At 39.0% G+C, this 26,041-nt stretch overlaps 1 protein-coding gene across 1 annotated transcript; it reads left to right on the top strand.

Annotated features, from left to right (window-relative positions):
* The first annotated feature begins 1,408 nt into the window (after window positions 1–1,408).
* Window positions 1,409–19,144, top strand: LOC131228664 (D-3-phosphoglycerate dehydrogenase 1, chloroplastic). Its single transcript, XM_058224481.1, has 5 exons — window positions 1,409–1,988; window positions 13,350–13,726; window positions 14,196–14,306; window positions 14,439–14,534; window positions 18,447–19,144. Exons 1-5 carry the CDS (start codon window positions 1,475–1,477, stop codon window positions 19,116–19,118), a joined length of 1,770 nt encoding a protein of 589 aa, XP_058080464.1. The 5' UTR covers window positions 1,409–1,474; the 3' UTR covers window positions 19,119–19,144.
* The last annotated feature ends 6,897 nt before the right edge of the window (window positions 19,145–26,041 follow it).

The raw sequence follows: 26,041 nt of genomic DNA, 5'->3' as shown, positions 1-26,041 counted from the left end.
ATGATTTACGTGTTTCTTAGCCTTGTGGGTCATCAAGAGTTTCCAAGTGGGCTATTTTTTTTTAATGTAAGGTAAGATGTCATTTGGTACTATGAATTTAGGAGGTTTGAGGGGATTTCAAATCCCATGGCATGCATGGCATCATAAAGTAATTGGGGTTTTAAATTGAGTAGTTCATAGTTTCACATCGGATGTAGTGGTATGAGATTTAAGGTGAAGGCTTTGATTACATTTAAAATCCTTTCAAGAGTTGTTGTATTTATAACAAGTGTGTCACTAAATTATTAATTAATTGGTCAATTGGTCACATGCCTCACCGCATGATATCCCAAAATAATTAGATTATCAATTGCATAAATGTAATTACTTTAATACAGTGATTTGTATAGTCTAAATATTATTAATGTAAATCAAAGGTAAAAAATTGTTGGCTAGTAACCTGGATGTGATCTTGTGACTGTGGCTTATTCGAAACTTATAATTTCACTATTTTAAAGAAATGTATATAGTTTTATAGGCTTATTATAACAATTCTGTAAATCATTATTTACATTCACTATTTAGATATATTAAAGTTGATTTAATAATTAAATTCAAAACTTTATAAATATACCATGCTACTTTACTGTCAAAGTGGTTTGAATGTAAGAGGATTCACCTGTGTATAGAGTGGATGTCATACCGACACTACAGAAAAAAAAAACTCTGCAAACTTTGCATAGAAAGTTAGGGTGCTAATTTGCAAGTGAGAATGGGATCTGGTGGACAGAATAGACGGTACACATAACTTATGTTGGGCTACACAGGATCGGGGTGTTTTAGTACGTGGTAAAAGAGGGACTCGGATTTCCTACTCAAGGATGGGCGTCCATCCGTTTCGAGTGCTCAATTTTAAATTGCGACAAAAAAAAAAAATATGAGGTGGTCGAAAACTCCAGTGACTCACACGAGGGAATTTTAGAGAAAGAAATTCCTTCGGTAGAACCTTTTCGGGCTCCACCTTGATGTTTATATGTTATCCAAACCGTTTATAAGGCTATTAAGATGAAGTGAAAATACTAAACAAATAGCGTAAGACAAAAATTTTACAGCCCCAGGAGTGTTTCAACGATTCACACCGAATCCCCACTGTTTCCTCTCGTGTGATCCACGTAAGTTTTGGATATAAATTATGTTTGGTCGCATGTACTAAAATGAGCTCTCAAAGAGGATGAACGGAGTTGATCTTTCACAAACATCTCGGTGGGCCCCACTCAGTATCCTTGCGCAGGAACTTCTTTTGCAGGAAATCCGCGTCCGTAAAAGAGGAATACAGTCCTAATACAAACATAAGACTGGTGGCAAACCATCACCGTAATCCACGCGCCATTGTATAAACCAAGTAGTCCAGATCTAACCTACTCCCGCTCTCGCTCGCTCGCTCTCTCTGAGAACTCGAAAAAACCTCAAGAGAGACGAAGAAAGAAACGAAGCTATGGCAGCTTCAGCTTCGTCCAACCTTCTCTCCACCCCCTCTCTAAAGAAGCCAACCCTCCTTCCCTTCACATCTCGCCACTTGTCCGCCCCCTTCCGTCCTCGCCCCAGGACCTTCGTCGTCCTGGCCATGGACGCCAAACCAACGGTCCTCGTCGCAGAGAAACTGGGTCAGGCTGGCCTCGAGCTCCTCAAGGGCTTTGCCAACGTTGACTGCTCCTATAATCTCACCCAGGACGAGCTCTGCACCAAGATCTCCCTCTGCGACGCCCTCATCGTCCGCAGCGGCACCAAGGTCAGCCGCGAGGTCTTCGAGTCCTCGGGCGGACGTCTTAAGGTCGTGGGCCGTGCTGGCGTCGGTATCGACAACGTCGATCTGTCCGCCGCCACTGAGCATGGGTGCCTTGTCGTTAATGCCCCTACTGCTAATACTGTCGCTGCTGCCGAGCACGGGATCGCGCTGCTCGCTGCCATGGCTCGGAATGTCGCCCAGGCCGATGCCTCTGTGAAAGCTGGTGTGTGCTTTATCTGTCTTGTCCTTTTTTATTTTCATTTAGGCATTTTTACGAGCAGTTGGTGTTCATCTCTTTCAATTGTTTATATGTGGTTGTTTTGTGTTTTGCAAAATGGGTTTTGGTTTTAGAATGGTAGGAGCAGAGTATAGATCTGGATGGTCTATGTGCTTTTGTATTGGAGAAAGGATCTGCTTTGAGTTGTCAAGCACTCTCTGTACAGGTAGGCACATTTAAGAGATTTGTGCCGTTGGTCTGTTGGGGTATGGGCATACTTCAAAGAATCACACCTTTTGGGTGATTTTTAACTTTGGTGGAAAGGTTTTTGAGGATTGCAAATGGGCAGTTGGAAAATAGTTCAACCAAACAATCGACTTTCAATGGGCATAGATCCACCTGTTAGCGGCTAGGATCATCTAACCATTGTGAAGATTTTCGTGTAGCAATTTCATGGTAGGTGCGCCAGCTCATGAGCATATTTAGTATTCCGCCATTTTACACAATATATTTTTTCAAAAATATGTGTTGAAACTTATACACAAGACTGTATAAAATGGTGTATTTTCAAAATATAGGGAAAAACATGAATTTTGGTAGGTATGATAAAAACGTGAATAAACACAAGATTTAAACCAGAGAAAAATGTTAATATCGTGTAACGCTGTAACCCACTTCTCCTTTCTGAGACAAGTGTCCAAGGTTGATATTTCAACTGTGATTGTGTAACTCTCCTTGCGAGGAAGAAGAGAAAACGGGTCTCTTTTTGTAAAGTTTTGTTCCTTGAGTATGTCGCAACTCATCGTTCAGCATGTATCACCAACTAATGGGGCCCACATGCTAAGATGGTCTGATGACTTGAACCGTCCATTATCTGTCTGATACTAAAACTAATTTACCAACACATAGTCATGTTTAAGTGGTAATCATGACCTTTGATATCTAGATTTGAATAGAAGCCGTTGGAAATTTTCTTTTCGTTGTTCTAAATTCATCTGCAGCTTTTTACCTCAAAAAATGGTCACGGTCCTGGAAACCATCATGTTGTTCATAATAATCTGTTCAGTGTAATTTGCTCGAAGTAGTCCATATATCATAGAATCCACGATATGGATGGTTCTGATCACCGAAACCCAGCATGTTGGTGCCAATGGGTTGAGACACTAGATAATATATCATGAAAGAAGTAAAATTAACTCTTCTTTTGAAGATTGTTTTGGTGAATCATGATTCACTGTGCTGTCCCTCATGTGAGGTGACAAAATACGTGTCAAAGATCCAAGCATGTGAAGCACATGTCAAAGATCTGGTCCATTTATCAGGTAGAAAGCAATGTAAACATGCCATATACCAAAAATCTGGACGTTAGACTCATCAAAGGAGCCACAGATGTAAGTTGTGTGTTTAGGATTTGACTTTTCTTTCTAACCACCTATTTCTTTTCGTAGAACCTTGAACTTTCTGATTGGCGGACCAAATTTACTACTGGTATATGGCATTCTTAGAATTTACCCTTCTTGATGAATGGTCCAAAGCTCTGACACATGTATCATACACAAGGATCTCTAACACATATTCCACCTCTTTGCATGAGGGGCAGCTCGGGGCTCATTGAATCACAAGATTCATGGTTGCCTACAACTTTCGCAAAGTGAAAAAAAGTTCAATACTCTATCAAAATGTGAGTGATGACACACATGCACTTAAAAAATTACTTAAAATTGCATACTTGGAATAAAATAATTCAAATTAAACTATAATTTATGGTCCCACTTTAGATGCATCAGGGAACCAAAAGTTAAGATTATTTGATTATTTGACCATAAGATTAATTGTCCTATTTTAACAAACAAGTGTCCAAGGATCGGAGGCTAGGAACTTTGAAGGAATTTGATTATGGGAATGTGAGTTGGTTTCCATGGGTTCCAACAATTTAATCGGTTCAATTTCAGTGAATGCATTCCATGTACACAATTTTGGGATGCCCACATATCAAGCATCATACGCTTCTGGAGTGTCCAACAGCTCCCCTTTTCTAGATATGACCATTCCCAGGCCGGTTACATTGCATGTCCTCTGAGTATAAACTTATTCCACAAGGATATTGTGCTGGAGCCCATCGTGGTGTGTGTCTGGCATCCAACCTATTTAGAAGGGTTGATCACCATTAAAGTTAGACTTTGAAAAGATTAGGCCGATCCAACCATCTTATACGCAGATGAACAGATTTTCACACAGGTGAAGAATTTGTTAATTTTTACTTGTGAATAACTTGTAGAATAAGCTTATTAGTCTACAAGAACTTATGATCCAACTGGTGGAGTTATTTAATACTGTTAATGTCGCATTGTAATCCAACTGCTGGAGTTATTTAATACTGTTGCATTTTATTATGTTTGATACTCAGGAACTTAAATTTGTACGTGTTGAATATATTTAAAGATATTTATTTGGATTTATATATATATATATATATATATATATATATATATATATATATATATATATATATATATATATATATATATATATATTGCCCTTTTGTCATCTTGTTTTTTATTTAAAGCCCGTATAAAGTCCAAACTTTTCTAGTCCTATTTCTTTTGGCACACCTCTTACTTGGCCACATTCTGACCATTTGCTTTGAAATTGTACCTGAATTTAACTCCTACACTGCGGAACTGTTATTATTATTATTATTATTATTATTATTATTATTCCCCAAGGCAGAGTGCTAACTATGCTAATGAGCTGACCAGACATTTGTGCACATCTGATATGTGTATTTTTTTTTTTTTTTTTTGGACAGATAATGGTTAACATGTATTGTTGTTAAAATAAAAATGAGAAGGAACGACTGCAATCCATCAAGGCAATGGATTACACGTCCCCTACACAAAGAAAAGAACTCCTTTTGCTAGAGGATCCACAATATAATTAGCCTCCCTAAGCACCTAGATAAAACAGAGATTCATAGTTTGGATCCATAATTCTAAAGCATTTAGTATAAAAGCTAATTTACATGGTGGATCTCATTTCCCTGAGGCTTGTGCTATCACGGAAGAAGATTCCCCTTCCAAAATCAGCATGCCTCCCACTTGTATACTAAAAATGTTGACCCAAACTTTGAGGGTTTGTTTGTTGCAGCTAAAGTTTGGTCCCAACAAGCTATCTAGGTTATGCTTACCTGGACCAGGTTGTCTAGGATTAGCCTGTTATGTATCAACTATTTTGATGTTTTTTGTCAAGCACTTGGGATAAGGATTACTTGTCACATGTGTTGCATATGCATATTGAAATGTGGCACATTGGTGCATGCGTGGTGCTTGAAAATATATGGTGGCACATGTGGTACATGCATGGTGCTTGAAGCTATAGGTTGGCACATGTGAATGCGGCCTGAACTCAAGGATGGTACCCGAAGGCCAAGAGAGGACTGATCGCCAACAAGATGTGTCAAACGCTCGGGTGACACAAATGAATGAGAAGGAAGAGTAGAGACAGTAGCACGCTGACATATGGCGTAGACTGTCGTTAATGGGGGAAGAGGATCCTGCATAACAACCTGATCTCGAATATGAAGATAATTGGAATTCAACTCAGGTAGGAACTGTATGATACGAGTATCATCCCTTATATTTGGAAGGAAGAGCCTGATACATATCCAACTCATCCTACATACCCAAAAGCGTCGAATAATAATCTTTTAATGATTTTGAGTTTTGTTGGAACCGACCAATTTCTTAAATAAGCTGGAATACTCGTGAAAAATTCTAAGATGCCGAGAACATATCATGAAGTGTATCCTAAATACTTTTAGCTGAGGATAAAAACATCACTGAGTGGCTAATCGAGGAATCCATACTATTCAACAACCATGTGATAACTTGATAATTCTCCTTTGTCCAAGATTTGTAGGTAACATCTGTAGAGCTTGAGGGATCATCCAAAATATATGACAACTTCTCACGGGTTCCTAAGAACACTTTTACAGATTGTGCCCATTGAAGATACTTGTCACCGTTCAACTTAGTGGAGGTAATTTGCAAGGGGTTGGATTCAAGAGACCCTATGCCAAGAGATGAGGGCCCTTTGTCAGCCATAGGAGAGTCCAAGAGAGAAACTTATGCCAAGAGAGACTCTATGCCAAAAAAGGATTGATTCAAACAACTCTATCTCACTTAATCATTCAAGATAATAAGAGATAAACCTCAAACAAATAGCAATCATCCAAAATAATATAAAACTCAGTAAAAAAACGACCCAACCGAGTGAAAAACGGCCCAGCCACACGTCGGTTTGAGGTTAAAACCCTTTCAAATATGGATCTTAGGTAAAAAATCCTCAATGAGTAGCTTGTGAGGAAGATTTCGTTCCATCTTGAGTAAAGAAACCAAAGAAAAGCTTACCGATTTGAGGTAGATCGAAGAAAAACGGAAGATGGGCCCAATTTTTGAATTTCTCTATTTCGCCCAAAAAATCATGAAAGGAGGTCCAATTATTTATTTATTTATTTAAATCATGACAAATATTCTAAAATCAAGATCTATCAAACCCTTAAACTTTTAACTCAAATGGAGTCCATGTGTCCGTACAACGCTGACGTCAACAAGGTAACGTGTCGCCTCTCAATCTGTTGGATGCGGAATGCTTGGATTTATTCTCTGATACCAAGTAGAGAATGGTATGATGATAATAATGTGAAGAAAGAGGAGAAGGTTGAGAGAGAAGGAGGAGGAGAGTTTGGGAAAGATGTTGTGTTAAGCTTGCTTGCCCTAACATACAATATTTTATTATAATAGAGTATATAGTACACCACGGGAGGAGGAAAGTGTGCACATGCACTTACACTAAAAGGGCCACTAACCACATACACAATACACTAACATTCTTTATATGAAGAATATGCCCAGACACCTCTGCTTAGAGTCCCACATGTGGCTCTTTTCCCCAACATTACTAGGACACTTTGTTCATATAGATTTTGAAGTTTTGTGTTGTGTCTAGGAGTGTACAAGCATCCTAAAGTGTCGGCACGACAAAAACCAGAAAGTAGATGTGTGTAGGTAAATAGTGCCCTCTCATCCTCTAAAAGCCCCAGTATCCAGAAGCCCCAAATGCCCCCAAAAAGAGCCATCCACATTGAGTTTCCAATTCCTGCAGAGGTGGGTTGATGTTTGGTAGGATAGGATTTGTCAATTACCACCTTTTACTTAAGAAGAATGTTAAAAGTTGAGAGTCTTATGATTCTTCTGATTGGAGCCATGTACATAGATTGTGCGTTCGATAAGTAATTTCTTAATAGAAGTTGTAGATAAAAAAAAAAAAAAAAATCTAATAAAAGAATTGGTAGAGCTGGAAAGAAGAAAACACATCTCAATATGAGTTCAGTTCTTAGTCTTGTGTATGATAGGAATCCTAGGTATCTAAATGGAAATTTTATTTTTTGTTATCGTTTAGTCTATCTTCTTCTATGTATGATGATAGATGGTTTGGTTCTTTTTTTTTTTTTTTTCTTACCTTTTATTTTAAAGCTGAACGCCATTAATTTACAATTCCCTTATTTTCAAAAGTAGAATTTTGTTTTTTGCTTGTTGCATGCAACAATTAACAACGAGAGGTAATTGTAAATACTATTTCTTTTATAAAAAAAATAAAAGTAAAAATAGAATAATCTCCCCCCCAACACACATACACACACACACACCCACCCACCCACCCACCCACCCACCTTTTCTTCTCTTTCTTCCCCCTTTCACGTTCTTCCTTAGACCATAACCCTAGCCCATATCTAGCATATCCTTATAAAATCTGACTGAATCCTGCCCTATATATTGATTAATCCATACCTACCTGACAATCCCACTTGAAATCCACCAAAAAAGTTCCCTAACAAAATGTTATTCCAGTGGCCAATAACAATTATAAATAAGAAATAGATCTGAACAATATTAATTACGAAATAGATCTAAATAAAAAATGGATTTGAACAAATATTACTGATCATTGAAAATAAGAATCATCTTCAAATTGTTTTTCCAATGGCCGATAACAATTATAAACAAGAAATTGATTTGCACAATATGAGTAGAAAATATGAAAGATAATAATTAATTAAATTGAAAATAATTAAATAAGCAAGAACAAGTGCACCTGATCCAGTGAAGGAAAATAAGAGAAAAGAGAAAGACATAGTCAATGCAGGCGCATAACCAAGTCACTTTCTTGAATACGATTCGCGCCTATATCTTGAAACAGATGAATGGTTCAGATGATCTGCTGCTACCGCTTTTGGGATACAAACCCTGATCGATGAAAATGGCTAGCTCTACCACTACAACGGTTAATGCTCAGTTTATGATAATTATATAATGCTTGAAAATCAAAAGTTAAAGACTGAAAATAATAGAGGATTATGAAATTTCTTCTGCGTACTAAGAAAACAGAGAGACTGCGACTGCATTTTGTTTCTTTTTCTATCAAATTGGTTTTTTCAGCAAAGAAAATATAGAAATCTCAAAGCACAAGTGACTGACACATGGCGCTGAAGTGGCAGCCAATGCGTGTAAATGATTGTGTAAACGGTCATAAATCGTTGTAGTGATGCGTGACGTGGAGTCGCAAGACTCAGTAAAAGCAAAAAGAAAAACAAATAATTTTGAAAAAAAATCAAAACTAATAATGTAGATAAACCCAAGCTTGAGCCCAACATGACACGATGTGCGCGTGGTGTTTGCCATACCATACCCACAAAGCACTTTTTCAAAAAGTCAAAAATCCCATCTAGTTCACATGAAACTATATATAAAAGAGAAATAAATCCCCTCTAGTTCCAATGTAGGATTATTCCACTTTTTTCAAAGAGTCTAAAAGACCATTCTCTCTCTCTCTCTCTCTCTCTCTCTCTCTCTCTCTCTCTCTCTCTTTTATTTTTCAAAAAAGATAGCCAAACCAACAATTTCTAAGCCTTTCATTTCAAACTTGGATGATAAGAAGGCCTTAGTTTGATCAATGATGGCGATGTTTGACCCAAATATGAGTAAATCATCAATATATAAACAAATGATGATACTTATAGAGCTATTATTTTTATAATATATATACACTTATCTACTTCATTTATTTTGAATCCATTATCTCTTCAGTATCGAGTCAAACTTAACATGCCATTACTTAGGAGCTTGTTTAAGACCATACAGAGATTATGCTGTGGGTAAACTAAGTAGGTTCACTAGTAATCTTAGGGCCTGTTTGGATACGCATTTTGGGATGTATTGTATCGTATTAGAAGTTATGATTTGACGTTTACCGTGTTTGGATTGGAGTGAATAGGAGTTGAATCCCATGCGTGCGAATACAAACTCCAGCCAAATTTTCGAACCGACGGTAGAGTATTGTCAGTGGGTTCTGTTGCCGTCAATACTTCGTATTCATTGCGCTGTATTCGGCAGCGGATGAAAGTTTGAAATTTGTACGATTACAAGATATCTGGTACCTATGCAGTGTAAGATCGGGACCGTTCATTTGGTACATTTCAACGTGAAAATCATCTGGGCTAGAAATCAGAAAGTTTCATACGTCAAACAGGCCACCCGACCCAATTAAGATTGTACAATACGCAGACATAATACGTCCTATCCAAACATTGATCTGTATAACGTATTGTATACTATGCCAAACAATACCTCCTATCCAAACATTGATTAGTATCTGATTGATTTGGATGTATTCTGAAAACCGTCCAATGTATACATGAACAGTACCCAAATACAATACTATACGCGAATCCAAACAGGCCCTTAGTGAAGAACACCATGAAATTGTTCGTAGAGTACTTAAATACTTGAAAATGACTCAGCACTATGGTAGATATCTAATAGCATTAGAAGAATATTTTGGTGCTGATTGGAATTCCATTTATGATGGTTGCAAGGCAAACAGTGGTTGCGTCTTTCTCATAAGTGGAGTTGTAACTTGGATATCCAAAAAATAATCTATTATCTTTGGCTCTACTATGAAGGCTGAGCTTATAGCTCTAATCTCCGCTATGGAAGAAGCTGAATGGTTAAGAAATCTCTTATATGATATTCTGGTCTAGAGTAAACCAATTCCTACTATTAAACTAAACTGTGATTGTAATGCAACTATCAAGCATGCAAACAATGCACAATACAATGGTAAAAGGAGGCTGATAAGTAGGAAACATAAAAGAATTAGAGAATTATTTAAAGGAGTTGTCTCCATAAATGAGATTAGATTGTTAGAGAATCTGGCAGATCCTTTAACTAAAGGGCTTACAAGGGGGAGAAAAAAAAATTCTATAGTACCTCTAAGGGAATGGGACTTAAGCCAATTGAGTGAACTACCTGTGATGGTAGTAACCTAACCTGAATGATTGGAGATCTCATAAAATAGGTTTAATGGGACAAACGAGTTACATAGTAGTTCTAGGAGGCAATAGGTTTAGAAATCTGGGTTTCTTGTCCCATTTTGATGTTGAATCAGTGCTACTCGTGACATATTGGAGGATGAGGTTAAACCTCTTAATGAGCTCTATAGTCTTTATGGATGGGACATATGGCCACGAGTGCGTTCTTGATAGACTTACCTATGTGAGTGTGAAGGTGTGGTTGCCTTCTATAGAATTTGGCTAGTTTTCTAGAGCACTTATGAAATTGGGAATTAGCACATGGCCTTAAAGTGCATAATGTTCATATACACCAAAGAAGTGGTGATCTTGCATGTGTGTAAAGCACTGATCTTATCGTTCAATAGCTTAGTTTTGTAAAGCATTGTTCACTAAGTTTATGGTAAGGGATTGCTTCTCACTATGCAAAGTTTCAAGTCTATGTGGCACCTTTGTTTACGCACATTAGATATGATGATCAAATATCTTTTCTTTAAAAAAAAATTAGTGGGGGATTGTTGGTTTGGTTTTATCCTTTTTGAAAAATAAAAGAGAGAGAGGTGTCTTTTAGACTCTTTAGATAAATGCTTGTGGGAATAGTCTCACATTGGAACTAGATGAAGTTTTTTTTTCCCCTTTATATATAATTTCCTGTGAATAACTTTTGTATTAGCTCTTGGGAATGGTATGCCAAACACTACACACGCCCGCCCGCTCGCCGCATCGTGTCATGCCGTGCCGGGCTCGGGCTTGTGTACATGATCAATTTTGATTTTTTCAAAATTATTTTTTGGCTTTGACCGAGTGTTGTGGTTCCACGTCGCACGTCATTGCAACAATGCTATGATCATTTACACAACCGTTTAACACATATATAATATATTATATTATATTTTGGTATATATATATATATATATATATATATATATATATATATATATATATATATATATATATATCCAAAAAAATTCACTTTGATAGAAAAAGAAACAAGACGCAACTGCAATCTCTCTCTTTCCGTTCCCTTTGTACACACAAGAAATTTCCTAATCCTCCATTATTTCTAGTATTTAACCTTTAATTTTCGATTATTCTATAATTACATAAATTGAGTATCAACCGCTTTGGTAGTGGAGTTTGCCATTTTCGCCGATCGGCGGTTGTATCCCCAAGGCGGTCGTAGTAGGGCATCTAGACTATTCATCTGGTTCGAGATATAAGCGCAAATCGTCTTTAGGAAAGCGACCCAGTTACTCGCAGCCACTGGTTACTTCTTTCTCTTCTCTTATTTTCCTTCATCGGATCAAGTGCATTCGTTCTTGTTTATTTGATTCTTGTCAATTTAATTAATTATTATCATTTTATATTTTCTGCTCATATTGTGCCAATTAATTTCTTGTTTATAATTGTTATTGGCCACTGGAATAATACAAAATCCCATTGCCCTATGTCTCTCCATTAATCTCATTGATTCAATCGAACCCTTACTACCCTTTCCCTTTTTGGCTATAAAAAACCCCAATACCTGATCTCCATTGAAAACCTCTATACAAAGCCCTAAAAATACTCTCTCTCTCTCTCTCTCTCTCTCTCTCTCTCTCTCTCTCTCGATTTCCTTAGTTTTCTTCTTTTACACTCCATCGGGGCAGCCTAATGCACTGCGGCATCCATTCAGGGCCTCGACAACCCACCACCTCCCTCGGTGCATCAACATCATCAACTTTGTCATCACGACTTGCACGCACCATTGGCAACCAAAATGACAAATGCCAGGAAAGCCCTTTTTTTGTCTTTAAATTTCTTGGATTAAAAAAAATCAGATTTTCATCTGCTGTTACTTTTCTCTTTTTCACTATTTCCAATTTATAAAATGATTTGTTGATTTTGTTGATGCACAATCCAATCAATTGATGCTTTTTTTTTTTTTTTTTTTGTCTCTACTTTGTATTAAAAAGCATGCAATTTAATAATTTGATTCATTGAATTTTTTTTCCTCTTTTTCTAATTCTTTTTTTTTTTTTTCATCAATTACAAATATAGAATCCGATCGATCAAATTTATTTCCATGCCCTTCATATCCATTAGCTACATTGCCTTTTCTTTTACTCTACAATTCTGAGGTTCATACGTTGCACTAGGAATTTCGATCCAACCTCAATTCTTCCAGATTTTTCATGTAGCCATTATCATGCATTCCTCCTAGTTGCTGAATTCCATAAATATATATAATTTGTTGATTTGAGAAAAACTTGCAGATTCATTAGTTCAATTTCAACTTCAGTTCATTTCATTAATTTGGACTAGAACGGCTTGCAAGTCCAATGAAATTGGTTTATTTTATCTTTATTTCATTTCATTGTTTTAGAATCTTGCAATCCAAGAGATCCTATACACAAAATAAGATTTGATTGACCGACTCATTACATGATTCAATCTTTTCCATTGTCTTAGAGTCCTGACCCATTCAGGTATCAAGCACAGATCTGTAATCTCTCTGTTTTGATTTTTTTTAAATATATATCTTCTCTAAAACTGATATCATGTAAGAAACAAATACTCTGATATTTTTCTCGTTATGTATTGAAACATTGAAAAATCTATGGTTGCTCATGTGAATGAACATTGAACAAAGTTGCAGCCATGATGCGTGAAGAATGGGTAAAATTGTCTTACTTTTCATAGTTCTATAAGATCATTGGTTTTTTTTTTGTGTGTGTGTGTGTGTGTGTGTGTGTGTGTGTGTGTGTGTGTGTGCGCGCTTGTAATTTGGAAAATTTTGAGGTTCTTCATTGGAGGAACTTCAAACAGAAATGTGATAGATTTTCATGTAACGTAGTGAATCTGTTTCTGCTCTCAAATTAGTGTTTGGTCATCTGGAGGATGCTTCATGGACTAAATAGAGTAAACTAGTAATTCATAAAATGCTTTCTCATATTTTCTTGTTATTTTGGTGATTCCAGGAAAGTGGCTACGAAGCAAATATGTTGGTGTTTCACTCGTGGGTAAAACACTTGTTGTCATGGGATTTGGGAAAGTTGGATCTGAAGTTGCCCGTCGTGCCAAGGGTCTTGGCATGCATGTGATTGCACATGATCCATATGCCCCTGCAGACCGTGCCCGTGCAATTGGAGTTGAACTGGTAACCTTTGATGAGGCATTATCAACTGCGGATTTCATCTCCCTTCATATGCCTCTTACCCCTGCCACGTCAAAGATTCTGAATGATGAAACTTTTGCAAAGATGAAAAAAGGAGTACGTATTGTCAATGTTGCTCGTGGTGGTGTGATTGATGAAGAAGCTCTAGTGAGGGCCTTGGATGCTGGAATTGTTGCTCAGGTTCTTTTCTCTTTCTTTCTTTCCTTTTAGTACCGTTCTCAAAGCCTTCAGTTTCTGTTTCTTTCTCATTTTGTTTAGCCTTCATGGAACGAAGGAGTTCTCCTCAGGGGGGGCCCCATGCATGAATAGGCAATCATGTCTGCACACTGTTACATGTGTGAAGCCAGCCTATGTGATGAATACCCAAGCCGATCCATCTGGTAGGCCCCACAATGTAGATGCTCATCCCAAAAGTCAAATTGGTCCACTCATTTGGTGTGCCAGTGTGGACAACGAAATTGATAGCTAAACCAAGTTTCTTTTAGCTGTCCATTTATTCTTACACTGGTCCACTTGATGCATGGAAAAACCTGATTCTGGGCTGGGGTATTGACATGGGGGGCTTTACCTGATGGACAACTTGGATTTTCAGAACCATGGAGAAAACGGTTGATATATTTTTTTAAATTTATTTATTTTGTTGAAGCAGGCCGCACTTGATGTTTTCACAGAAGAGCCACCAGCTAAAGACAGCAAGTTAGTGCAACATGAAAATGTGACTGTTACGCCGCATCTTGGTGCCAGCACGATGGAAGCTCAGGTCTGTGGAATTGGATCTAACCTGATTGCAGACATGTTTTGTTACTTTAATACCTTTTTCATTTATTTATTTTCACTAATTGCATAAGGTAGCAGCCTCTGACCTTTTAATGCTTTGGTGCAATGTTTTCAGGAAGGAGTGGCCATTGAAATAGCTGAAGCTGTTGTTGGGGCCTTGAAAGGGGAGCTTGCTTCTACTGCAGTAAATGCACCTATGGTTCCTGCTGAGGTATCGTCACATTTTCAAGCTCTCACTGAATCTTTGTTTGTCTTGTCATCAGTACCCAGGACTTTTTCTTTCACTTCTTGATGAATGGCCCTCGCAATTGTTTCTGTGTCGTCTGCTATATATGATTGCAGTTGGAAAACGTAAAGCTGAATTTTGCTTAAATTAGAAACCATAAAATATTACTCTAAGGCTTTACCATAGGTACCGTTTGGATATATACTCATTGTGGTTGAAATGGATATCCTGCTTGAAATAGATAAAGATCTGTTTTTGTGTTTAGGATGATCCAAAAACATTAGTTTCCGTGCTTCCCCATATGCTGTTACCTTGATTTAGGCCCAAATCACAAGTGTCGTAAGAACATGTTCAACCATATTTACATAAATTGCTCCATATATGTCCATAATGTGAATCAGTTCTAGCGAACCAAATCACAGTTTGAATCCCCCCAATTCGATGGATTTGATTGAATGAGATCGATGCAGTTCGATTGATAGCTTGGGCGTGGTTTTTGGCAGTTCACAAATCTGGCCATTGAGTTCGAAATGGCAGACTGCAAATCTGATGGCTGACAGCAGAGCTGCAACTCTGCAAATGTTCTTCTGCAACCGGTTCTTCTTTTGCTGATACAGGCACTCAGGAACTGTACACATGCCATACAAACTCAAAATAAACCATCCAAATTGGCACTGCCTCAAACTAAACCTTCTGGATTGCGGGGCCCAGAATTGGGAGGTTGTAACCCCAAAATCAGATTGATTGAATGTTTGCAACCATTTGCTGAATTAGGACTGTTGGCAATTTTCAGTTCAACCATCCTCTAAATGTGCATAAATCAGCTAGTTATGTTATCAAATGAGTACAACTTTTGGTCAGCGATCCATCTAAAACTAGGGACACAGTTTTAGCCTGTTCAGTTTGAGTTACTTGTATGTCACATGTTGCATCTCTTAATTCCTGTGTATGAACTATCACTCTGACATGGTCGATTGGTTATAGTTCACCACTGAGACTGAGAAATGAGAGCTCTGCTAAGCCACACACCTTTCCAAGGGCTCCCATCTACACGATACCAAAAGTGAGACGCATGCGGCTATCCCCTCCGTCCATCAGATGGGTCCCACAAAACAGATGCCATCTAACAGAATAGGCCGGTGCACTGATCAATGGAGCTTCAGGTTGTGAAACCAATGAATGGCTAAGCAAATTTAGTCAGGTCTTTCTGAGCTATCCTTTTGTTTCTCACATCACGGCCTGTGCGACAAGTGGGTTGTCCTGATTTTTGGGTAATTGCAACTACATGTTGGAGTCCACCTGATGGACTGCATGGATCTCACATGTGCCATGTAGAAAGACTTTTTTGCACGTGTGGAACCTTGAGAATACTTAATTACAGGATAGATTTGTATAGTTCACTATTTTTGAAAATGGTGATGAGTCATCCTCATATGTGGCACTCATCTGTGGGTTATCCAGATCATCAGAATTGTGGGCGACTGTGGTTGGAGCATATTTATGTAATCATGCTCAAGCAATCCTAACCATCCAATTGATCGATCTTAACTTGCTGGTTAGAATTAAAAAAGTGAGTGGTCTGAATTTGGATTGAATTATGTCAAGCTAGATCATCATACTAGTCTTTTGAACTAGGCGAATCTGAATTTGTGAATAAAGCAAATTAAAAAAGGAACTAAATGATCAATCCCCTATGAACTGAGGAATGTTGAGAAGTATTGAACTATGACTGACAAACTATGAATTCAAAGAGTTGGTGGAATTATTACTCAGGTAACTACTGTCCAAATTGTGTTTGTTTTACTTCAGATTTGGTCAGAATTTACGGGGCCGTTTGGATCATTGTTGTCATCAATCCCAGATTGGCCAGTCCAGGGATTTGCCAACATACACGCCCCATCTCATGCAGTCTTCCTATTACTGTTTGGGGACTCTTTTTCCCCGCTCTTTGTTTTGAGTATTCCTCTTTCTTTTCTAAATCTGCCAACCCCGCAGCAATGCATGTTCCAGGCTTTAAGACTCTCGGTTGAGGATGTCAACCAAACAATAGATCTGTCAATCTTGGAAGTAAGAAATTGAGGGTTGACTACTCCTGAGCAGTGTTTGAAATATCGGTATCATGTTATGTATCGCACCCTTGGGATACGGATACGTATTGGTTATCGCATTGGATATATCGGTTGTATATATATCGGTTGTATCATGTAATGTATCACTGTTGTTGGAAACATGGACATTGGGAAATTGGTTGAATTTTTTTAATGAAACTTCAGTTATTATTAAAAAAGACATCAATACATACTTATAAATCAAAACAGTACAAAAACAAGCGCGCATAGTAGTTTTTTTTCTTTTTTTTGTATGGGGTCCTAATCTATGTGTTATCTTAATTGAGTTGATGCAAGTATATTCAAAGTCTATTTATATAATTTATAAATGTAAGAAGACGCGAAAGCATAAGCAATACATTCAAAAGAAAAAAAAAAGAATCACTAGATCAGGTTACATGTTTGATTTTATACTTGGACATAGATTTGATTTGCGAGAAATTGAAATTTTTTTTTTCTTTTAATTTTCCATAATTCGGTCCATCTCCTCCAAACCTCGAAATCAAAGCTCCTAATCCATGAATTTTCATGTTTGACATTGATTCATAGAAAAAAAGGATTGAAAATCTAAAATAAAAAATGCTCACCGAATCGAACATGTGAGATATATCCCACTATTTGTGCATTTCGTATCGCACAGGTGGGTTGCAAGATGTATCGTGGGAGATATCGGCCGATATCGTCGATACTTGAAACCAAGGTATTCCGTATCCATAACGGTGGCCGTAATGGTCACCACCATTATCGATACGGGTATTAGCCATAATAGCCAGGCGTAATGACCATTACAACCCCCATAATGGTTGAAAAATTTCTTTTGCCCAAAAAATTCTGAAAAGGTATCTAGAAAATCCAGAATAATGTAAATATTTCAAATATGTATTCAAATTTTATTTTATTTTTATTTATTTATTTAGAATATGTTTATGGTAGTGTAACGATCCGCTCTTTGGTGAGATTGTTGTATTGGGCTATCGAGTGAATTTGTGAACATGATTATGTCTCTAATGTTTACACATCACAATCATGCACTAGAACTAGAAGTCGGTAAAAAAGGCATGAATACTACTTTTTCAATTTTTGAAAAAATGGCCCTCGGAGCTTTCGCCCAAATCACTTCAATCTATGGTTTTAATCTTAAAAACTATAGTAGAGTAGTCGAAATTTGTTATAAAATGATCTAGGAGAATTTTTGGAATGAGAAAAGTGAAAAAATGATGAGAAAAATAAATTTCAATAGGAAAAAGTGGTTAGTTTTTGACCGTTACGGGGGTAACAGTCGTTATGCCCCGTAACAGCCTTTATGGCCACCGTAACGGCAGATATGGTTCCAAAAAACCAACTGCCCTGTTTCACCCTCATATCGTGTAACGGTTATGGCCATTACCTATATGTATATGCCTTTATGGGCGTATCGTAACGGATACGGAACACCTTGCTTGAATCAATGCTCCTGGGAACTAACCCAGGACTAAGCTCCGATGGATGTCAAGTAAATAATAGATTTCAATCTCAGAAATAAAAAATACAGGATTGACTACTGGAACTCACCCAAGATGAAGCTCCCACCACCCAAACAGCCTCTAAGTTAGTGGATGATTGAAGGAGCATTACTCCATCCGAATGTACCTTTTTTTAATGGATAAATCCAAACCTACCCATTACAGTTTTAAAAAAAAAAAGAACTTCTAATTCTGTACCTGTTGGTCCCACACTTTTTTGCATTTGCTTTAAATTGTTCTTCTATGTGAACCTCTTAGGTCTCACATTATTCCCATTCTAACTGCAGGTCCTGTCAGAACTTAAACCCTTTGTTGTACTGGCAGAAAAGCTCGGGAGATTGGCTGTACAATTGGTTGCAGGAGGTAGTGGTGTGAAATCAGTGAAGGTGACTTATGCTTCTGCCAGAGCTCCCGACGATCTTGACACCAGGCTGCTGCGAGCCATGATCACCAAGGGCCTGATTGAGCCAATATCAAGTGTGTTTGTGAATTTGGTAAATGCCGATTTCACAGCCAAACAGAGAGGTCTGCGCATCACAGAAGAGCGAATTCTACTGGACGGATCCCCTGAGAACCCGCTTGAGTTCATCCAGGTTCAGATTGCCAATGTGGAATCGAAATTTGCAAGTGCCATCTCAGAGTCAGGGGAGATTAAAGTGGAGGGGCGAGTGAAGGATGGGATACCACATCTGACGAAGGTTGGATCATTCGAAGTGGATGTTAGCATGGAAGGCAGCCTCATCCTTTGCAGGCAGGTTGATCAGCCGGGGATGATTGGAAGGGTGGGGAGCATCTTGGGTGAGGAGAATGTAAATGTCAGCTTCATGAGCGTTGGGAGGATTGCCCCACGGAAGCAAGCGGTGATGGCCATTGGTGTGGATGAAGAACCCAACAAGGAATCGCTTAAGAAAATTGGGGACATACCAGCCATTGAGGAGTTTGTTTTCCTCAAGTTGTAGCAGTATCATTTCCTTAACGTTTTATGAATTTTCCTTTACGTTTTATGAATTAGGTGGTTTGCGTTTTGGGGAGTTATTGAGGAACATATTTCCTTCTTTGAGGTAAGTTTGATGATTTGAATCGGCTTTTTGACTAGGAACATTTATGTTTATGAATTTTCCTGGTTCTCTTAAATAAAATTTTCCCCCAATATTTGTTGGCCTCTTCTCTTCTATATTAAATGCCGACCAGGTTGTGGTTGGTTGCATGACAGGTTATTGCATGTTTTGTTAATGATTTCATCCATTAGCTTCATCATCATTGTTTCAGTTCATTACTTGTATTGTTCTTTTCTTTTTGAATTTGATGCTGTTTCAATTAGCTATGTTGAATCTATGCCAGACGTGGCAACACGCCGGCAACAAGGCATTTCCATCAAGTGTAGGGCCGTCAATTGGCTGGGCTTGGACTGGTTTAGCAGGACCAAGCTTAGAATTCTAGCCTGTTTGCCAATTGGGTTGGTCTCAAGCTAGTGTTAAGCCTTGTCTAAACTTCCCTCAGGTTGGCTAGAGCCAAGCCCGCAGGCCTGTTAAGCGTTTTCAATGGCATGTTGCTAATATATCACACTCGAAATGGTCCAGCACATAATCAAGTTATAATGCTCCTAGCCGCATTTGGACACTGAAAGTAATAATCTTCCCTAGTTGCATTGGGACACTGACCATAGTTCAAAAACTCTCAACAGTATATTCATTTGGTTTGGGTTTGAGCCAAATACTTGAATCGATTCAACTTGATATTTAATAGTTATATTGGAAGTATTTAGGTCACTAATACTAGGGGTGTAGCATGTGCAAACACATCTTGAGAGAGAGGGATGAGGAGAGAAATCAAGGGAGAGGGAGGTAGCTCTAGAGTTTGAAGAGCAAAAGGAATTGCTGGATGCTTTTTCTTTTTTGGGTAAAATACAACCCATTGGTCAGCTTTTGTGGGTGAAATTTGAGTCGTTTGATGGACACTACCCACGTTTTTTAATTCCTGGAATATCCTTCAATAAAAAGTCTTTCATGCCCTTCGAATATTCAAGGCGGAGACTAATTGTGAGAAAATGTTTAGAATTCTACTCGCGTTATATATTGTAGAGCTGTTCGAAGGGCGTCATCACCCCCAACATCATTGTCATGAAAGCTGCTAGAATCCTGTCATGCTATTCCCCTTTATTAGTTAAAACCGTAGGTCCTCCAGTCTTTTGTTATATTGGGCCCAAGGTGTGTCGTAATGGTAACGGAGGTCATAATGGTCCCCTACCGTTACACCTCTATAATGGTTGAAATTTTTATTTTTAGTTTTTAACGAAAAAGACGCCACTGTAATGGTTGACATTTTTGTTTTTATTTTTTAACGAAAAAGTTTGAAAAATATGGAAAAAGATCAAAATTTTAAAGGAGTTCCAATATGTATGTTTTTTTTTTTTTCAAAATCATGTTTATGATGGTGCAGCAATAATACTCTTTGGCGAGAATGCTGTCTTAGCATGTCTCATGATTTTATGAACTTGATAGGCTTAAGATTTATCGCAAAACTCTTATATTTAATTTCCTAAAATTTTAATATCAATGATAAGATTATGATAACATGAATGTAATATTAATAATAAGACAATTAATTATTTACATTTATATAAACCATGGATAATGTGTCAAAACTTAAAAGACTCAAAACATAACTGATAATTGATAATTCGCAAAACAATGAAGACGATATCTCGAAAGACGCAAGAAAGGAAAAATCTTAAAAGACCAATATTTTACAATTTGTAATTTATACACACCAATTATGACGCCTCACCTGTCAATCACCATTGGAATGAATTTTGTTGATTGTGGTAGCTCGACCTCTATATCTTTGTTATCACGTGGCTATGGGTATGGAGTAAGTGCTATATATCCATAATAACCAGAGTTGGAAGTAAAGATCATGTCAATGACACTCAATGATGACTGATCAGAATCCTCACTAGGCATCTATGTGTAGACTCTGAGTAAGAATATTCATGAGAGCCAAATGAAGATCTATAACCATAGTCATAACCACCAGGTCCACTATAGTCATACTTGTACTGTAACTGCCCTTGGTACTATTGCTTGTACTCGTGCTGCTGAGAGTAAGATTGCAATGACGAGTAACTCAGGCTTCAGGCTTGGATCGAAATGTGTATACATATGGCACATAGGATTTGTCCAACATGAAAGTGGTTATATCCGTATTCATATCCACATCTATAAGCGGTCTAATGACCCAGATCTCCTGGTGATCTACCTCCTCCAATGCCACTGGTGCTATTCTTCCCATGATGCTTTCCATCCCCTCCTAACTGGTTGTAATGTGACTCAATGCACGCATAATTCACTCTCCCTCTACCTCATGATCCTCATCAACTTCAGGATCTGTGGCCGGTTGTACCCCCGTGTGTTTTGCAACATTAAAAGCAGGTACATCATCATCATCATGCTCGCTAAGATCGTTTGTCTCGGTTTCGCTGTTGCTGCTAGTAATCTTGTGCTGGATCAAATCCACCCTCTGTGGGCTTAAGACAACTTCATGACTCTCTTATTGCTTCGTCCTATCACTGGGTGGTGTACCTCGACTTCTTTATTATCCTCTTCTACATAGTTCTCCCCTTATTCTAATTAAAGGTAGAAATAAGTCATCCTCATTATAAATGTTGTTCGAGTTTATTAAACAGAAGTAATATTTGCTGACCAAATTTGCCACATGCCTGACATTCTATAATCTTAGTTTCATGTTATAGTGCATGTAGAGAAGCCGATCCATTGTCTTCACCTAACGGAAGCCAATCCAATGTCTTCACCTGCAATCTATTCCTATTTTTTAAGTGGATGATTACAAAATAGTTTCAGTTTGTCTTGTAGCTAGATGATGAAGTTATCTGACTCAAAAACTTTAATTGTAGTTGTTTTGAGAGCCTTTGCACTTTCTCCAAAATGCATTCACCAATCAACTATACAAAAAATAAAAATAAAATTTTATAAGTGCACTGATTTGTGTATCTTATTTGTCAATCATGTGAGTCCATGTGTCAAGTAGTCGGTTGAGCCATTGAAAGATGAAGACTGAAGACACAAGAGGATATGAACATCAAAGAGCAAATAACATGTATATGAGGTGTCATGGTGACTATAACCCTTGAACCTTTAGATGATCCTAACCCTATAGGTAAACCTTGTTGATTATCCCTTAGCCTTAAAAGATTAATTGAAACATGATAACTAACACTAAAAGAGATGCTAAGCTGCTATAAAGATTTAAACTCAAAACAATAGTTTTAGTAGGATTATTGATCCCATCGAGCAATCCTTGATCGATCTCAATCACTCAGGCTCAAGTGATTGAAAGTTGTAAGACCCGTATCCTAGTCCGTATTGTTCCGTCGACTGCTGCGATCCTTCTCGTCGAATTTCGGCAACCTGTGACCTATAATCGACGTTTGCGCGCGACCATAAGTCGAATCCCTTAAATTTGAGTCGGCTTAATCCAAGACTTGTACCATTGCGACCGCACCGTCGTCGCGGTTCTAACGCCGTGACTCACACACTGATCTGATACCCTAGCTAAGAGATGTGAGCCGGCGTTTATTTCGAAGAAAACGCCGCGCGTTTGCAATTACAAGAGAATCTCTACAACATGTCAAATCAATCCCATCAATCAATCCCATCCATCACCTCATGTCAAGTACAAGAGCACCCATGCTTTCTTTCTCCACAAGTTAAGCAACCACCAAGTCAACTCTCTCCCACCCTCTCTCTTACACACCCATACATGTCAAATACACCATCACCTCACCCATCACTCACATCCATCACATCTCCTTACAACTCTCTCTCTCCCTCATTTCCCAAGTAACAAATCCCAAGTAAAAGAGGTGCTCACGTCCAAGCTCTTCTATGTGAGAGAAAAGTGATTTTTGGTGGCCCACTTTCTCATCCCTTTAACCTTCATCCTAGCCATTCAAACCTCATCTGCCTCCATCAAAGTGAAGCACAAGGAGATTGGCGTTCCAACGGATCGAGAAGATCAATGGTGGGTGTTCATTAGGCACGTTTTGATGATGGGCCAAGTGAGGCCTACCGATTGATGGTATGGATCTCATTTTGGACCCTAAGTGTGGTTGATGGCCCACCTTGATGCTCATGATCATTCCATGATGGGGCCATTCTCCACCCCATCATGATGTTTATTTTCATGCATAAATAGGGTCATCTAGACCTTTCATTTTAGTGGAGAAAAGATCTCCACCGTTGATTTTCAATTTGATGGGCCCACGTGTAATGGGACCCACTTGATGTATGATTGAATGCAAGGAGGGCCCATAGTGTCGGGGTCCCTCCATCACATGTGTGTCCCATTCTTTCTCTCTCTCCCTCTCTCTTTCAATTTCTTTGTTCCTATTATATGTGATGATGTGGCCTTGTGGCCCACCCGGATGGACCCCACCAAGAGGCATGACTTTTATCCAAGCCATTTATAAGTGGGGCCCACCTTATATGTGTTGCACTCACACCATTCTCCATGTGGTGGCCCACCTAAGCCGGGCCCACCTCGAATGCATGTGTTCCGTCCAACCGTCCAGCGTCACAAATATTAGCTTGGTTCACAAGATTTTGGGGTGGTCCGCTTGTGTAGGCCCCACCTTGATGTAAGTATTCAATTCACACCGTCCATTCCATTTTCGAGTTCATTTTAGGCATTGAACTGAAAAATGAAGCTGATCCGAGTATCTGGTGGGCCATAGCATGAGAAACTGTGGTGGTTACTGTTAAGAAAAACCAACTGCTGTGTTTATTCACCAAAATATATTCAATATTGGGCTTGTTTGGCTTGTATTATGCCATGGGACCCAACGGTGGGGTCAGATTCCTCTGATGCGGGCCTCTTACATGAAAAACCACGATATTTCGTGATTTAAAAAAAATAATAATTAAATACATGCAGCAGACGCTGCTGCTGTCAGAGACGTAGGCAGCACCTGCTGCTGCTGGCGGGCGGGCGGGCAGACGACAGTAGACCCACGACCCCTGCCATGGGCCCCACCATGATGTATATTTACCATCCAACCTTCATATGGTGGGCCACCTCCATCAGTGGGCCCCCTCAAAATTTCAGCCACATCCAAGACTCAAGTGGCCCACATCAGAGGGAACAGTGGGGTTGAACTGCTTGCCATTGAAACCCATTTTTGGGTCTACAGAAGTTTTGGATCAAGATGAAATTTATTTTCCTATTCAGTTAAGGTCTGTGTGACCTTATTAACGGGATGGATGGCATAAAAACATAATGGTGGGCCCCACATGGGCCCCACAGTGGTGTATTTGTTTGTCTCCCACCGTCAGGCGGACGGTGGAGCCCACTATGATGTATATGTTTTCTTCATACTGGCCAGGTGGACGGTTGAAAACCCCCCAGCACGTGTGTGCTTTATTCATGCTGTCCATCTATATGGGGTCCACCATGATGCATGTGTTGCATCCAAACTGTCAATCCATTTTGCAAGCTCATTTTTGGGCATGAACTGAAGAATGAGGCAGATCTAGGGTCAAGTGGACTACATTGCAAATAGTAGGGGGGGGGGGGGGGGGGATTGAATCCCTGCCATTGAAATCCTTTGTGTTTTCCTCTTAATCCAGGTTTGTGTGACCTTATGACCAGATTGGATAGAAAATAAATGTTAGGGTGGGATTCGGGAACCTTAATGGTAGAAAAATCACCATATCCACTTATATTTGGGTGTGGCCCATTTGGTATGCATGGGGCCCAATTGGTGTGGTCCATTTGAGATACATAAAGCCTATGTGATTAGGCCCATTTTGATATATTCTAAGGCCCATGGGTTATGGCCCATTGTAATGTACATAAGGCCTGTTGGTGAGGCCCATTAATGCGGCCCATTTGATAAATGTAAGGCCCATGTGATACAGCCCATTTGATGTATCTAAGGCCCATGGGTCGAGGCCCAATGGGTTGTCCTTAGGGTCCATTGCAATGTGTGATTTCTCCATAGTTTGTGAAAGGCTATGCCTTGGGAGCAACGTTGGTTTGACGTCCACATTGGAAGTATAATGTTGGTTAAATGTCCGCATTATGACTCTCCCTTGGGCCCATTGATAGGCTCATACTGGTTATGTGTAGGCCGTCTACGCCCATCTTCGGTGTAAGGATAGTTCATTACTTTATAACATGCTTAGTGCACTTCCATGATTTACTCGCATACGCATCATATGTATGCCTGATATGAGGAATGTTTGGTCATAGCATGAACCGTTGGGCTGAGACATTTACGGGACTCCTTATAAGACAGTGCCCCCACATGAGTGCGTGGTACGCACAAGATTGCTGCATGATTTGACGATGTGACTCATGCATTTCGCATATGTGTGACTTGATCACTGCACGCCCTAGCGACATTAGGGCAGTGGCTTCCACAGACACATCGTGGATGGTCGTATGGGATACCGAAAATATTGGCTCTAGCATTATGGGCACTCAGGATGTCCTTGGATGAAAATCCCAGAATCTTTTTGGTACCAGAAGATGCTCCAACGTCTAGACCGAGTGGATACACGAGCGCCCGAGTGCCGAATACCAGTAGTCCGCGTCTCCCATTGTGTCGTGGTCGGTTGGAAGGGGGTGTGGCCTTATCCGCCCAAGTGAGGGGGCTATAAGTTAGGCTGAGTTTGACCAGCTCGCAAATGAGTTTGCTATCGACGAGTCGGGTAGGTATTGGCAGACTACTGGTCAGACGGATAGTGTAGTCTTTTCCACTTGCTTGACTGTGCAGCTAGGGCGGAGACAGTCAGTGTGAGGTATATTAGACCCGTGATATCCAGAGAGGAACTGTACTGATATGTGTACTTGATGAGGACTA

The sequence above is a fragment of the Magnolia sinica genome, chromosome 16 (genome assembly GCF_029962835.1).
Source record: "Magnolia sinica isolate HGM2019 chromosome 16, MsV1, whole genome shotgun sequence".
Classification (NCBI taxonomy): Eukaryota; Viridiplantae; Streptophyta; class Magnoliopsida; order Magnoliales; family Magnoliaceae; genus Magnolia; species Magnolia sinica.
The sequence above is the reverse complement of the archived record's forward strand: the minus strand, read 5'-3'. Positions and strand labels throughout refer to the sequence as shown.

Excerpts from the sequence above, each read along its gene's own strand:
- LOC131228664 (XM_058224481.1), top strand. The coding sequence starts at position 1,475 with ATGGCAGCTTCAGCTTCGTCCAACCTTCTCTCCACCCCCTCTCTAAAG. Across the intron at positions 13,727-14,195 it reads ATGCTGGAATTGTTGCTCAG|GCCGCACTTGATGTTTTCAC; the intron begins GTTCTTTTCTCT and ends TTGTTGAAGCAG. Across the intron at positions 14,307-14,438 it reads CCAGCACGATGGAAGCTCAG|GAAGGAGTGGCCATTGAAAT; the intron begins GTCTGTGGAATT and ends CAATGTTTTCAG.